At 37.9% G+C, this 15000-nt stretch overlaps 1 protein-coding gene across 1 annotated transcript; it reads left to right on the top strand.

The window, feature by feature from the left end:
• Nucleotides 1–8774: 8774 nt before the first annotated feature.
• LOC137604066 (homeobox protein Hox-D9b-like) lies at nucleotides 8775–12142 on the top strand. Its single transcript, XM_068328000.1, has 2 exons — nucleotides 8775–9435; nucleotides 10717–12142. The coding sequence occupies exons 1-2, from the start codon at nucleotides 8775–8777 to the stop codon at nucleotides 10959–10961; spliced, it is 906 nt and encodes a 301-aa protein (XP_068184101.1). The 3' UTR covers nucleotides 10962–12142.
• Nucleotides 12143–15000: the final 2858 nt, after the last annotated feature.

Raw genomic sequence — 15000 nt, 5'->3', positions numbered from 1 at the left:
TAGTAAGATTCAAGCTCAACATAAGTAGTATTTATTTATTTGTTGATCAATTTGTAATACCAGCTATGGCTGTTAGTAGTAACTATTGCTAATACCACTTATAATAATAATACTCTGGTGCTACCATTTTATAATAAAAAAATTATAAAAATAAATTTTACCATTAATAATAAAAAAATTAATAATAAAAATTCTGGTGCTACCATTTTATAATAAAAAATATTAAAAATAAATTTTACAATTAATAATTAAAAAATTTATAATAAAAAAATTCTGGTGCGATCATTTTATTATTATTGTTGTTGTTGTTGTTGTTGTTGTTGTTGTTGTTGTTAATAATAATAATAATATTGGGTCTAAATTTAGGTTGCATGGAAAATCATACTTAAATTTTATGTAATATGTATTTATTGTATTTGTTCCTTGAGGTAGAAGTCTGTCCATCCACAGTCTGGAGAGGCCAAAATAAATACCTTTCTCTATATTGACCCTTTTAATATGGACTACTTTGATATTTGAATCTACAGTACTCAACACAGGATCAGCCTACATCAGTTTGACTCATAACATGTTGGGGGGTTTTTCTCTCTATTTGTTCCAGATTGTCACCCTGCATTGTTGAAGAAATGAAAGTGGTCAAAGCTGGTGTACCAGTAACTGGCATATTACATAGTAAGAGCTATGTTTACATGAGACAATCACATGTGTTCAGGGATGTTTAGAGCCATGCTCCAGGACCGATCATGTCACAAACTGTATTGTTATATATAGTATTATTACTGTGGACCTTTTATAACACCGAACATTGGAGGAGATGTTGGCATGGGCAGGAGACAGCCTCCTGTTACAACGTGGCCTGAAAGTTTCATTCAGGTGCTGGGGTGCCGAGCATCAAGCCAATGTGTTTTAACAAGTCATAAATATTTATTATGCAATAAACGGGGAAAGCCCCTTTGGTATTTACAATGCCGGACGCCCAAGGGTTTCCTGGGGTAGCCTCGTTCTGTAAAGTACTTCCATCTGCTTATGATGGATAAATTCAAGATACAGTTATGTTAAATCTGCATCTGACTCATTTTCTACCACTCATAGAGAAGAAAATGTAACCAGACACAAACTTCACCGGCCAAGAATCTGTTGGCATTAATAATACCTGTTGTTGATCAAATGTAGCTGTCTGAACAGCCTGTAAGATGATTCCGTAGTCACTATCACATGGGGATCATCAGAAGCTGTGACCTCGAGAGAAACAAGTCGTTTGTATTTGTGCCAACATCATAGAACTCCTGCTTTCCAGCCTCAAACACCTGCTGAGGAACCCAAGATAGTGTTGGTCAAAAGAAGAGTAAACTTAACAACACTGGTAGAAAAACTCTGGTCTCTGTGCTCAAGTGTTGATGATGTCTCGGCTCAAGCGTCCCAGCGTGACAGAGCCAGCAAGAAGCAAAGCAGAGCCGTGAAACCCAAGCAGCTGATTAAAATTCAGGCACCGTTTTATTATTTACCTCCCGTGATATTTCAAAATGTCTCCTGAGGAAAAAAGGACTCTAGTTGGTATGAGAGCATTAGTTATCTGGACTGTAATGTAATTTCATTATCATGTATTTGCATTATATTTCTTCCTTGTAGCATTAAAACAGCCACTCCAGGTCGGGATATGTATTTCTCCTACACTGTAAATATTTTATTGTGAATATACAGTTGTGGCAGCTTCACCTGCAAAGTACTGTAATCTCCGTTATTGTTTCCTACTCTGTCTCAGAATTAAAATATACTGTTGGAAATAAATAAAACAGTTCATATCTGTATTACTATAATAAAACAGTTCTGTCAGTCAAATAATGTACATTTACAGTTTCTAAACTACTTGTTTTTACTTGAAATAACTGCATAATATTTCTTTACTATAGAAATGGTAAAAGAACTATTGTCTCCTAAGCTATTGTAACTCTGCATTAACGTCCACTGCCAGTAATAATATTACTTATAACATAACAATTACTAATCAAATTAACAGTTAGAAATGACTCAAATGCTTGACACGCTGTAATCATGTATTATTTATTGCACAAATGCTTCACAGTTTACAGCATGTCACAGTTTGACACTAATACAGCAGAATGCTGTCCAGGTTTCATTATAAATTTACAACAAAGTTTTGCAGTGGACATACTCAAGGACACTCCTGTCAAAGAATATTCTAACAAGATGGTAGCCGTCCAGCGAGCATCACCCTCGTCACCCTCATGTCTTCTGTCTTCTCCCTGCAGAGTGTGATGAGGTAATGAGGCTCTACGGGCCATATAATGAGGAGAGGGGAAAGAGAAGGCGTCCATCTCTTCATCAGCGGCCCTTCTTTTAAATGATGACTTTGACTTTGCTTGTAGTAGTTTTGCAGGTTTTTGTTTCGGGGAAAGTTGAGTTTAAAATTCAGTTGGTACATTTACATTTTTAGCTGATGAAATATTAATGTTGTGTGGTCATGATTATAAAAAAGCTTAAAAATTGTCATTGTGGAGACATTAGAGCATTATTTCATCAATCGTCATTGTGTGCGCATGCATGTGTGTGTGTGTGTGTGTGTGTGTGTGTCTGTGTGTCTGTGTGTCTGTGTGTCTGTGTGTCTGTCTGTTGTAAGTAAAGACTAATAAATGTGCAATAAAAGAAAACTGATGATAATGTCATTAGGGCGTTTCATAACTTGTCAAATGATCTATGAAAGTTTATAACGCAATTTTAACGTCATATTTGTCACCATGTTTGATCTCTTTAATGCTTCGTCATGGAAATAAACAGATCTAAAGATTATGATGTGCTGTTGTGAAACAGAGCTGTGTGTTAGAAATTGAGCATTGGAAACGATGTGTGCTAAATTGTCATTTGCCTTTAGTGTGGCATAATTCCAACATTGTTGTACCATGATGCCATTACCAGCTAAATGTTTTTAGCATAAGTCTCTATTCTGTAACATGTGTGTTTATTTCTGGCCTTAAATGATGAATCAAATCAAACATCAAGCAGCTTTTATTCTCCCATATCAGCTGAGACGTTTCTATAATGGACTGTGTGTGTACTAACGACACAACGGCTGATCTCAGACAATGAAAACCTTTGAAAAGACTAACTCCATGTGTTAATAGTCTCAAAAATAATTTCTCATAAATGTTTAAAATTAGCCTTGAGGTTCATCATTTTCAGTAAAAGATGGAAGAAATTAGCTCTAGGTAACTGTGGTGCACACAGATACCGTTTTTTATTTCCTGACTCACATATAAAGACAAGATAATGCAAGCAGCTGACACAGGGGCCCCGATGGAGAGGGACTATTTTGTATGGAAGTTCCATCAGGTTCAGTAAAAGGGGTGCAGGATCGCCCCCTGCCCCACTGTGTGTTATTCATCTTACACCTCAGGCTTAAATGAAGCACTTTGATTAAATAGGATACTCCATACTAATCTAACATAACATGTTCAGTGTCGGGTTCTACCCTTCAGCTCTGTTCCTATATGAATAATATTAAAAATGAAAATCAAGGCTTTAATAATATCCTCATGAAAATAATTTAACACAATGAAATTACAGTTTTACTATATTGCTTTGGGTTCCACCGATAATATATATTTTTTAAAATGTGGCCAAATCTTGAGAAATGAAAAGTCAAGCTTCTAAACTTTATTTCCATTCATCAACACAAAACTCTAGGAATGATCCGTTCAGTTCTGAAAAGCTGTAAAACATAGAAACATATTAAATATCCAAGTGTGTGACTTTACATCAAAGATCAGGGGTTCAGAGATATTTCTGCAGGTATGATGCCACTACACAGTTAGATTGATATTTACAACTTTAGATTTCTCTGTGCTGAACAAAAAGTAAAGTGCACCAGCATCACTTCAGGGTTCAGAGAACATTAAGTAGAATAAGATATTAGACAACTATGGCTTTTAGAGATTTAGGTCTATGATTTTTTTCATACCAGACTGGTGCAGCTGCTTGGGGCTAACAACTACAGACACTATACTTAACACAACATCAAATTTAACAATGTGATTTCAGACTAGCAAAGACAATCAGAGTACGCCTCATTATCATGATATGTGTGATGTTGGTATCCTTCTCTCTCTCCTTATTATGCAGTTTTTCTGAAAAAGCTTATAAAACTGACCAAGAAAACTGAGTAAGAAATATATAGTTACCGTGTGTGTGTGTGTGTGTGTGTGTGTGTGTGTGTGTGTGTGTGTGTGTGTGTGTGTGTGTGTGTGTGTGTGTGTGTGTGTGAAAAAATATTCTTAAAACCAGATAAATTCAAATTAGCTTTAAGACAAAATGAATGGGAATCTCATAAAATAAAAATAATTAAATAAAAAGCAAGTAATTAAACATAAAAGTTAATCAATACACAAACAAATAAATAAATAAATAAATAAATAAATAAATAAATAAATAAATAAATAAATAAATAAATAAATAAATAAATAAATAAATAAATAAACTAATTGTCATTAATTTTATTTCTATACCCTATAAGATAACCCATTAAAATATTTGGCAACCTAACAATTTTATTTTTTGAAACTTTCATTTAATGAAAGGTTTTCACTAATATATGTATAAAAATAGAATCTTTATACATTTTCTTTTAATTTTTTTGAACACGCTCTGATGTGACGTCAGATTTCACAATGTTTTTCTAAAGTTTTTAAACCTTTAAACACAGAAACAAACTGAATTTGTCTTAGATTTACTTTAGTTTGACTGGGAAAACATAAAAGGAACATTAGCATTTTAATTACTGCCTCTTAGCTTTGTCATAAAGCAGTCCAAAGAAATTTATTTTAGAAATAAAAATGTCCCTGAAAATAATAATAATTACACTCATGAACACTAGTTGCAAGTTTGCTGCAGTGCTGTCTGCGTCTGTTCACAAGTAATAACACTAAATGAATGTAATGTGTGATTTCTCTTTCAACAAAGAAGTATATTCAGAAGACTGCAGCCCCAGGAAAATATAAATATAATGAGCCAAAGTGAGGAGTGTCAATCTGTAAAAAAATCATTGAACATCTTGTCATTTATCCTCTCCTGTTCTGACCCAGACTTTGAACAACACTGGACCAGACAGCAGAAACAGACAATGAGTCCAAGGCTGCAATGAACCTTGAACCGCAACGCTGTTACAGCCATCATTTCCTCAACCTGATGACTTTTTATTGGGGCAATAGAGACAGTCTGCTGTCACACTCAGTCTGTGTGTGTGTGTGTGTGTGTGTGTGTGTGTGTGTGTGTGTGTGTGTGTGTGTGTGTGTGTGTGTGTGTGTGTGTGTGTGTGTGTGTGTGTGTGTGTGTGTGTGTGTGTGTGTGTGTGTGTGTGACATGAAAGGAGAGATTGTGTTACTGGTTGGAACTAAAGGCATTCAACCTAATGACCTACAATAAACTCACCCACAGGACTGCTGATTCTTTTTGACCAACACATATTCAGGAACTGAGCAGCTTTGTTGCCAGGCGCAATTTGGAATTGTTTTTCTTCTACTTCGTTATTTTGTTCTTCTCCTTCTAAGCCTTCCTGTGCAACAGAAATTCCAATACTCAGTTCCTCAATGAGAATTGGGAGCTAATGTTCTTGATGGTGGCGCCACGGCTGCTGTTTAAAGTTTTGCGTCTTATTAAATCGCCCATGCTGCAACTTCCACCTACATGTAGCTCAGATGTGCAGGAATGTTCAGATGCCTTTAGCTGTATGGGATTATAAGGTCCACAACTAATTAAAAATCCATCTAAATCTCCTTCAGGTTGGTTTTTTATATATATTTTAGTCCTCAAGCTTGCTGCATCCTCTTCAAACGATGATCATAGACACATGCAACCAGTGAATGTGAACTTTTTGCAGATAAGGCCCCAGCAACGCGCATCCCAGAAAATAGAGACCCTCTCCTCACCTGCAGACCTAAAACATTTGGCTTTTGGGGCACTAAGAAATTGGAGTTTTCTCTGTTCTTCATTTGAAAGCTGCAGACCTAAATTTCATCCATGTTATGTCTCTGGAGAATTCCCTCTGGATCAGCCTCAATGGTGAGATTTTGTCTCGACATGAGGCACCCAGTGAGCAGACAGTTTGGTGATTGTGGCAATCGATACATTGACAGCAATCTGTCAAATCCCATGACTCATCTTGATGCTGGTCTCCTGTGAGGCGACAGCGACCAGCCTTTTGAAGATGAGAGTCCTCTTCCAAGATCTCTAGGCCATGTTTGGATTCAGCAGCCTTCTTCTTCTCTATTCGGTAAGGCCAAGCACGTCACGTGTCATCATAATGTGTGACAAGACCATTGAAACAAAGGTGTCAATGACGACTGCACACATGCTGCCCTGCTGTTTTTAATGACCCAAGAGAGACATAACACAAAAGTTATTTTGGACATGTTCAACTCTTCTGGCGCAATCTGGACACAAAGTAAGGCGTGGTGTCAATTCCCATTCCCTTCAGACACCAGGTGTGACTGCCTCTGGTGCATTACTTTAAGCAGCATCACTACTGGACCCTCTGCCTCCTCCTTACATTTTACCGTCTGTGTAATGCATCCCTAGCACCAATGACTTTAGACCAGGTTTTTTTGTTGGTCAGTGGTATGAGCCTGTCTGCAGCCTCAAGATATCCATGTGCCAACAATGACCATACTGCTGCTTCAGATCGATACCCCCAGCATGGATGCACATATGGGTCCAGTGGGCTACTAACACAACATGGACTTTGTGTCTGCCATCAGACACAAGAGCAGGACACTCCGCTTCACTTTCCGCTGGGTAAAAGACATCACAAAGAAATTAAACTGTACCTTTGTGGAGTTTTAGATCTCAGCTCCACTCACCCAAGGTCACAAATATATCAATGTCCCCTCATTAAACTAGCAGCAGAAGAAGCAGGAGTTAATTTTGAGTTATTTATTTAATTGTAGTAATAGGAATTATCAAATCAAATCTTCACCACCAGAGGAGCACACAAAGACACTGCCACCTCAAGGAATTCAGGGAAACAACATCCATCTGGCCTAAACCCCCAAGGATGGGTCTAAATTAAATTAGAAGTGCTGTTGCATGTGTTCTGGGAGGAACTGGACCTCCAGACAAAGTTGTGTGATAACTTGCTGAATAAGGAAATTAAATCTGCGTGTCCTGCTGCTCGACGCCCTTCACTGCTAATGTAGCAGGCTTTCCATGTCGCCAAACATGAGGTGTGGTTTCAGGCAGTCTACTGTTTTTTAATCCATGGAATCCCTTGTAAATTTACTCTATGATGGCGTTCAAGCTCCGTTGTTCTGATCAGAACACTGGATTTTATCTCAAATTCAATTTCAGTAAACTAATTCTGGGTTTGTCAAGACTATTATTTTCAATAAATGAATTTAATTTAAGTGCAGCCTCAGCTCTGAAGTGCAAAAAAAATGTGGTTTGGATTAATTCAATTTGGGAATCCATCGTGTTTTTACTTATCTAGCCAGCAGATAGTGCTAAGAGTGCACAAGAATCAGAGATCAAAGTCTTTGTTAGAGTGATGTCACAAAACTGAAACTCGTTTAACCACAGAGCTGCAAGGTTTGTGGCTGTCTTCTCCAGGCGGTATAGAATTTGACTTTCACAGACAAACATTGAATTATAGAGCCTGTAAATAAACTGACATGGCTGTTGTTTTATACAAGAAAAATGTATTAAAAAAACTTGAGTAGGATATGATTGAACCAATTTATAGAAAATGAGCAGATCAACAAGATCCATCTGTCTCCAAATTACTAGAAGATACGTATAGTTACTTTTCCAATAGTAACTACCCATCCGGCCTGACTGCGCGCTTCTCTAGAATCGAAGAAGTGACCCAAATGTCTCATTAACTTAGAGGAAAAATAAATCCTCCAAAGTTCCTGGAAAATTCAAACTCAGAAAAATTGTACAATTGGTTTCCATTGGATATACGTAATCAGGTCTCAACAAAAAAACATTTAAAAACTAAAAAAAAAAAAAATCAGTTTCTTCGAATGTGAAATTCGTGCGTAATTGCGCACATGAAATATTCATCTTTTTATTGCTTCGGTGAATTAATAAACCGAGCAAGGCAATGAAAGAGTTAAAAGGCGTTCTAAGTTTTTGGGGGAGTCATTCAGAGGCCTTAGAAGCGCGCTAACGTTGGGTCATCCAGCGTGAACCGAGGGAGAATTTACGTCATAGACAAAATTTGATTTGAACTACAAGATAAAGGAAAGGGAGAGAACCAGCCCATCTCTATTCAGTCCCCTTGCGTGCACGCACAGACACACACGCACGCACACACACACAGAGAGAGAGAGAGGGGGGGAGAGAGAGAGAGAGAGAGAGAGAGAGAGAGAGAGAGAGAGAGAGAGAGAGAGAGAGAGAGAGAGAGAGAGAGAGAGAGAGAGAGAGAGAGAGGCATTCAACGAGGTTGTAAACGGCTCCCTGCTACTTTTTTATTCAGGTTGTAAAACGATGTTTTAAGAAGCGAGTTTTTAAAACCTTTATACTCCATTCAGTCCCATCGGTCAGCACTATCACATTTCCAAGCACAAAAGCAGTTTTTGATTTATTCCCCATCATGGGTAAATACAGTCTAACCATGTGATCCATTGGGTAGCCAATGGGCAACCGAGAATAAGGTAGGCAAGAAAAAAAAATACTACCATTTTAGGGGAGGATGTAAGCAACAGCCCATCTAACGTTTTTACAGTCGCACTTAAGTGTCTTTTTATTGAAATAATAAAATAAGTATGTCGCTAACGAATTATTATTCCATGATGGGGCTCCAGACCGAAGAGCCGTACGGTGCACATTTCATCCCGGGAGGCTTGCAGGGTTCGACGACCAGCTGCGCAAAGCCAGCCCGTGGAGCGGAGGAAGAGGAGGGGACCCTCGGCTCACACATTCCGGATTTTTCCCATTTTTCCAACAAGCAATCGAGCTTAAACGGCTTCCCTTGGTCCAACTCTACATCCTCTTCATCTTCATCTCCGCAGCTGCAGTCGAGCCCCGGGCTTTTTCATTCACACCACCTCCTGAACCATCACCACCCGTACTACGCACCCCAGACTCAGAACCACGCCGAGCACCTCGCCTCTTCTGCCGCCTCCGTCAACAGATTCGTCCGCTGCTGGGAGGGGGGGGTCACTCCCAACTCCGAGATCTCTCTGTCACATGCGTCGGAGGGCTTTCCAGGGTGTCTCTCCGCTCAGAATGACCTGCCAAATCCGAGCCCGAGGTTTGAGGAGGTTAAACCTGAGAATTCACCGCCGTCACACGACAGCCCGACGGATTCCAGTTTTGCCAGCCCGAACGAGGTGGTCCTCGAGCGGCTGGGGAGCGTGGAGGAGTTGGGGAGAAAGCCGGAGCCCAAAAAGGAGGAGGAAGAGAGACCAACGCAGCTTGACCCGGGTAAACCTAACACAAGAATGTTTATTAGCCTGTGCAAAGGTGTGTGTCTGTGTTCGTATATGTGACAGAGAGGGAGAACGTGGCCTAAGTAAGTGTCTGTGACTTTTATAGCCCTATAAATGTCTTGTAAACGACAAAATATAAAACTTTATTGTCCATTAAAATAATTAAGGTGCTATTGCTGTTATTTAGCCAAAGCAATTTGTCACTAGAGGGAATACACAGGTAGGGTTTGCACTGCATGGTTCTAATAAGGTTTGTGTAATGCTCGGTTTCAGCTGAATTAACGTTTACACAGATTTGTAGTTCGTAATTCAGGATGTGCAAAATTAAGTATCATGTCTGAGATAAAGAAAAAACAGCGAGGCAATGCAAACAAACAGCCACAAATAATAATAATAATAATAATAATAATAATAATAATAATAATAATAATAATAATAATAATAATAATAATAATAATAATAATAATAATAATGATAATAATAATAATAATCCTGAAAGATTATTGGTAAATGATGACCGTTAGTTTATTTTTAAAATATTTTCAGTGCAGAATAAAAAGCAGTGAGCTTTTCTGTCAGGTTATAAAATATTCTTCTTACTATTGAATCAAGGTTTCATCTGTAAATAAATAATTCAAAAAATGAAGCAAACAGTTCGCTGTGTGAAGAGACTACCAAAGTCAAAAAATACTTGTTGCTCTCCTGCTGGCTGTCCGTCTTACTCTAATTTCACAGCCTTGTTTGACTGCTTTATGTTTTGAAAGTGGCCAATAAAGTCAAAGGTCCTAATATCTCTCCCCAGCTGCAGTTTAATAATTCTAAAAATGAGACTCAGTTTGGTAGTTTATCAGCTCTGCTTGCTCTCAGTCAGAGATTGGGGCTCTTGGACACCCTCTGCTGTATCACTGCTGTCTCCTCTCCTTGTGGAAAGGTGCGTAACGCAAAATAAGAGATTGGTTTTACGCAATGTATTGTTAAATTATTAAGTAGAAAGCAGGTTGTAATAAAAGGATGAATCATCCTGATGTCTGCAACATTTTTAAATTAGCAGTGCAGTTGTGTCGTTCTTTATGGATCTGTTCTTCAAACTTTTTTTCCCTTTTTTTATTGATTAGCCAGACATTTTGTGCTGAAAGAATATATATTTTGTGGGTGTGTGTGTGTATGTGTGTGTGCCTGTATGCAATCGGAAGCATAGACACCAGCCAGCAGACAGGAAATACACAAGTGGGTGGTGAAAGTAATAATCTATTCCACCTTGTCTGTTCTTCAGCAGAGAATCCATCAGCTAGTTGGATCCACGCCAAGTCTACACGGAAGAAAAGGTGTCCCTACACCAAACACCAGACCCTGGAGCTGGAGAAGGAGTTCCTCTACAACATGTATCTGACCAGGGACCGGCGCCTGGAGGTGGCAGCACTCCTAAATCTGACAGAGAGACAGGTCAAAATCTGGTTCCAGAACAGACGGATGAAGATGAAGAAGCTGATGACCCGGGATAGGAGGAGTATGAATAAATGAGGCTGGGGTATTTAGGCATGGAGGAGGTGAGGCTATAGCTCATAAAAGAATTACAGTGCTCCAAGGATGTCCAACAACTTTAACCTCAGCTGGCACGATCAGCTCGCATTAAGCAATGGATTTTGGCGCTAACATGGCTGCCTTGAAAAACTGCAGTGGTGAAAATCTGCAGGGGAGACTGTAAGTCCTGAAGGACATTTTTTCCTCTTTTTTTTTTCCTTTTTTTTTTTTTTAAATATATTCCAATGGAGATCTTCATTCCTTTTCACCTAGACTCGCTCCATCTGCACGTTTACCAGCTGAAGACAGTCAAAAACGTAACCTAGGGTCTTTGTAAATAAAACATTCAGAATAAAACATTCATAAGTAAATTAACGGAACATAATAGATAGATATCAAAGAGTCATCTTAAAACACATCTGTTTTTGCTTAGGTAGACTACAAATGGCACATAGTTGACTTCACATAAATCGTCTATGCTTTCAGCCAAAATGCAAACCGTGTTTTATGATTTTAAAACGATTGTCCTCATAAAACTGCTTTCAGATTGCCAGATGAGACTGCAAGGCAACCGAGAAATATAGATCCCACGAGTGATCGCATCTCTGAGCACCTGTTTGTTTGGCCTGAAGAATATTTTCCGTGTTTATCTGATATCTGACTTTAAAAAATAAACTGCAAGTGGAAGAGACAACATCAGAAATGACTGGGTGTTTGAGTTTAAAGTGTGACATCTATAAACACGAATATGAGCAATTTCTGTTGAATTTTGTTAAATCCTGTTGTTTAAAATGCTTAAAATAGAAGTCAAGTTCACGCAAAATATTCTGTGTATAATTGCTGTTCTCACATGCGATATATGTAAACCACATGTACCTCTAGGTGAAACCATCACATGTGCATAAATGTGAATTTTTAACATGTGAATTTTTTTTAATGTTATTTGTGTTTAATGTGATGAATATGCTCCTTAAGTTTAATCAGAAAGAGAAAAATAGTTTAATTTGGGAAGTTACTGACGGAGCGGGTGTTTTACAGCTGAGCGCTAAGATGGTGTGGACTCCTCCGGGGCTGGTTGTAGGAAGAAAGATCAGTATATATTTGCAACACGCTGTATAGAGTGTCCGTGCACAGCCTTAGAGATGATTACCCATCTTGCAGGTGTGATGCAATGTGGATTTTTTTTTGTGTGTGTGTGTAGAAAAATCACGTCAGGATCTTGAGTTTAACTATAATAATCAAAATCAAGTCAATCCATTAAGTAAAATACGTACAATAAAATAAAAAAACAAGTTCTATTCTTGTTAGTCATTCACAATATATCTTATGTGTGTCCAGGTGACTTTTACTATCAGAGAGCTTAATTATACCCCGATGATCACGTGTTCCGTTTAAATCCGGCTCTGAGTTGGGGCGATTCTCTGTGTTAAAAACAGCTCCAGTTTCCATTCAAATACTATTTACAATGAACTTTAAATATTTTGTTCCTCAAAACAGAATAAGCTCTTTTGTTTTTGCTGTTTATTTTATAACCTGTGCATGTAGCTTAATGTTCCTGTTTCCTGTTATTGTTGTTGTTGCTGTTGTTGTCGTTGTTACTATATGTATCTGTTGATGTGGGTCTGATGTGCAGATAGGATGACCCCGCGCTTCCAAACACCCCCCTCCCCCCTACACACACGCACGCGCGATCACACACACACACACACACACACACATACACACACACACACACACACACACACACACACATACACACACACACACACACACACACACACACTTTTACCTCATGTACAATAAACTGTCCTTGTAAGACTGAAACAACACACAACTTAAAGTTGCATTCAAGAGCGTAGGATAACATGGTGTTAATATATTAATGGACTGTCAAATGTAATTAGTGGCTTTTTTTTTCCTGCAAGGATGCGATGGACGCAAAGACAACACGTTCTCTCTGGGAGAAAGGAAACACAACAGGCTATGTTAGCCTACAGCGGCAGGCCTGTGCTGTGATTTAACTCGAGTCAACATGCGATGAAATGAGGCCTTCATCCGCTCGTTTAGGCAAAATATGCTGCTCATGGGGGATTTTTTTTATGAAATAAAAGATGGATTATCTACATAATTCTTAAATCAGCATTTTCCCTCTTGTTTTTATTTTCTCCTTTCGTAGAATTTTTGTTTTTTTTCAATGTAATTTCCTTTATTACTCGGAATTCACCGCTTTTAGAGTTGAATTGAATAGAATTTTAGAATTGAAGTTTGTAATACAGTACTTAGCTGTATTCACTGTATCAATAACCCTCCGATGATTGATTATGAACTCTTATTAATGTTCCACTACCTCGGCATCCTTTCTTTTAATAACAACTCTTGTGTTATCTATATTTTTAATAATGTTATAACGCTATATTGACAAATTATAGCCAACTATTGATTCTAGTTCTACTGAATAAATATTATCAATAATAACGATAATAGACAAGACTGGCGACATCATTATAGGCATAATAAAATTAAACCAATTTTTTTACTACTATTACTACTACTACTACTACTACTACAACTACTACTACTACTACTACTACTACTACTACTACTACTACTACTACTACTACTAATAATAATAATAATAATAATAATAATAATAATAATAATAATAATAATAATAATAATAATAATATAGATTTATATTCTAGAATGGAGCAGAGAAGAACGCAAAAATTATATTATATTTTAGTAGAATTATAACCTAAAATAACATAATTACGGTCGTTCTGTTCATTGAGAATGATCCTACTATTTTAGTGACTCAACCAAAGGCTGTATTTGAAATATTTGTCTAGTATTTGGATTGACATTCCAGGAGCGATTTACTGCTTGTTTGTTGTTGTTGTTTTTTAAAATCCGGATCATATTATTCCAACGTCAAGGTGTGTCATGCGCTCTCAGGTGTGGAGACAGAGTTTTAGCCCGTAGAGAGGAGACATTTCTTTCTCTTCCTCCCGGTTTTGTCAAAGTCAGTGCAGCGCCTCGTATAGCTGCCCTCATTTATTGCGGCCGTATAACCCGCTCAGATACTGCAGGGTCATAAACCAACAGCGTGCATTTGGAGAATAAACGTGACTTTCCCCACACTCACAGTGCTGAGACACATAGAGAGCGGGACCATAAAGTGATTTAGCCCAGACAGTCATCGTGGGTATATGGCTTTATTGTACATCCTTTCCTGCCTCGGGGCCTCAACTGTCCTTCTAAATGTTAAAGTCATTGTCTGAAGATGAGACCAGACAGCCTCAATCGCATTTCTACAGACCACAGAGCACAGGAAATGTCAATATACAGGGGATTTTAACGTCTGTCCAAACGCGCATTTGTCGGAAAGGCGTTTCTTATTTCTACAAAGTGAATAAGTGTAAAGTGTGGTTTCAGAACAACCACAGCTTTAAACCTCAGTATATGATCATATATAATATTGGACAAATTTGGACCAAGATGTTAGCTGAGGCTACTGTTTGGAAATGCATCAAAATTCTACGACTATTTAGAAGTCAGTCATTCAGATTTTTTAAACAAAACATACCAGTGCGAAAATATGGACAGAGCACGTCAGTAAATATAAGGCACAGGAATGAGCATATATAATTAAAGGTGTAGTCACATTTAGATCATAAAGGAACAATAAGCACATTAAAGGTTTACAAATTCCAAATATGAGAACAGAACTGAATAATATCGGCAAAATACAGAACGCCCGCGTTAGAGCTGCTTGTGTGCACAGATTAAATGGGATGTTTATTATTGTTATGAATTAAAAGCCGTTCATAAAAAGTCGGCAGTAACATAAATTCATACACAGTGGTGCAGGAGTCTGTCATTCAGAATAGAATAACTAATGAGTAACATGGATTATGTTCCTGGGGAAATAACGATTACAGAATGATTCTGTGCACATGCAGACAGATAGTCGAGGTATTAATAGGTGTACCTGTACGAGCAACACAGACGAATACTGAATATAATGTTGTTATTTATC

This window comes from Antennarius striatus, chromosome 11, assembly GCF_040054535.1.
Source record: "Antennarius striatus isolate MH-2024 chromosome 11, ASM4005453v1, whole genome shotgun sequence".
Lineage (NCBI taxonomy): Eukaryota > Metazoa > Chordata > Actinopteri > Lophiiformes > Antennariidae > Antennarius > Antennarius striatus.
The sequence above is the reverse complement of the archived record's forward strand: the minus strand, read 5'-3'. Positions and strand labels throughout refer to the sequence as shown.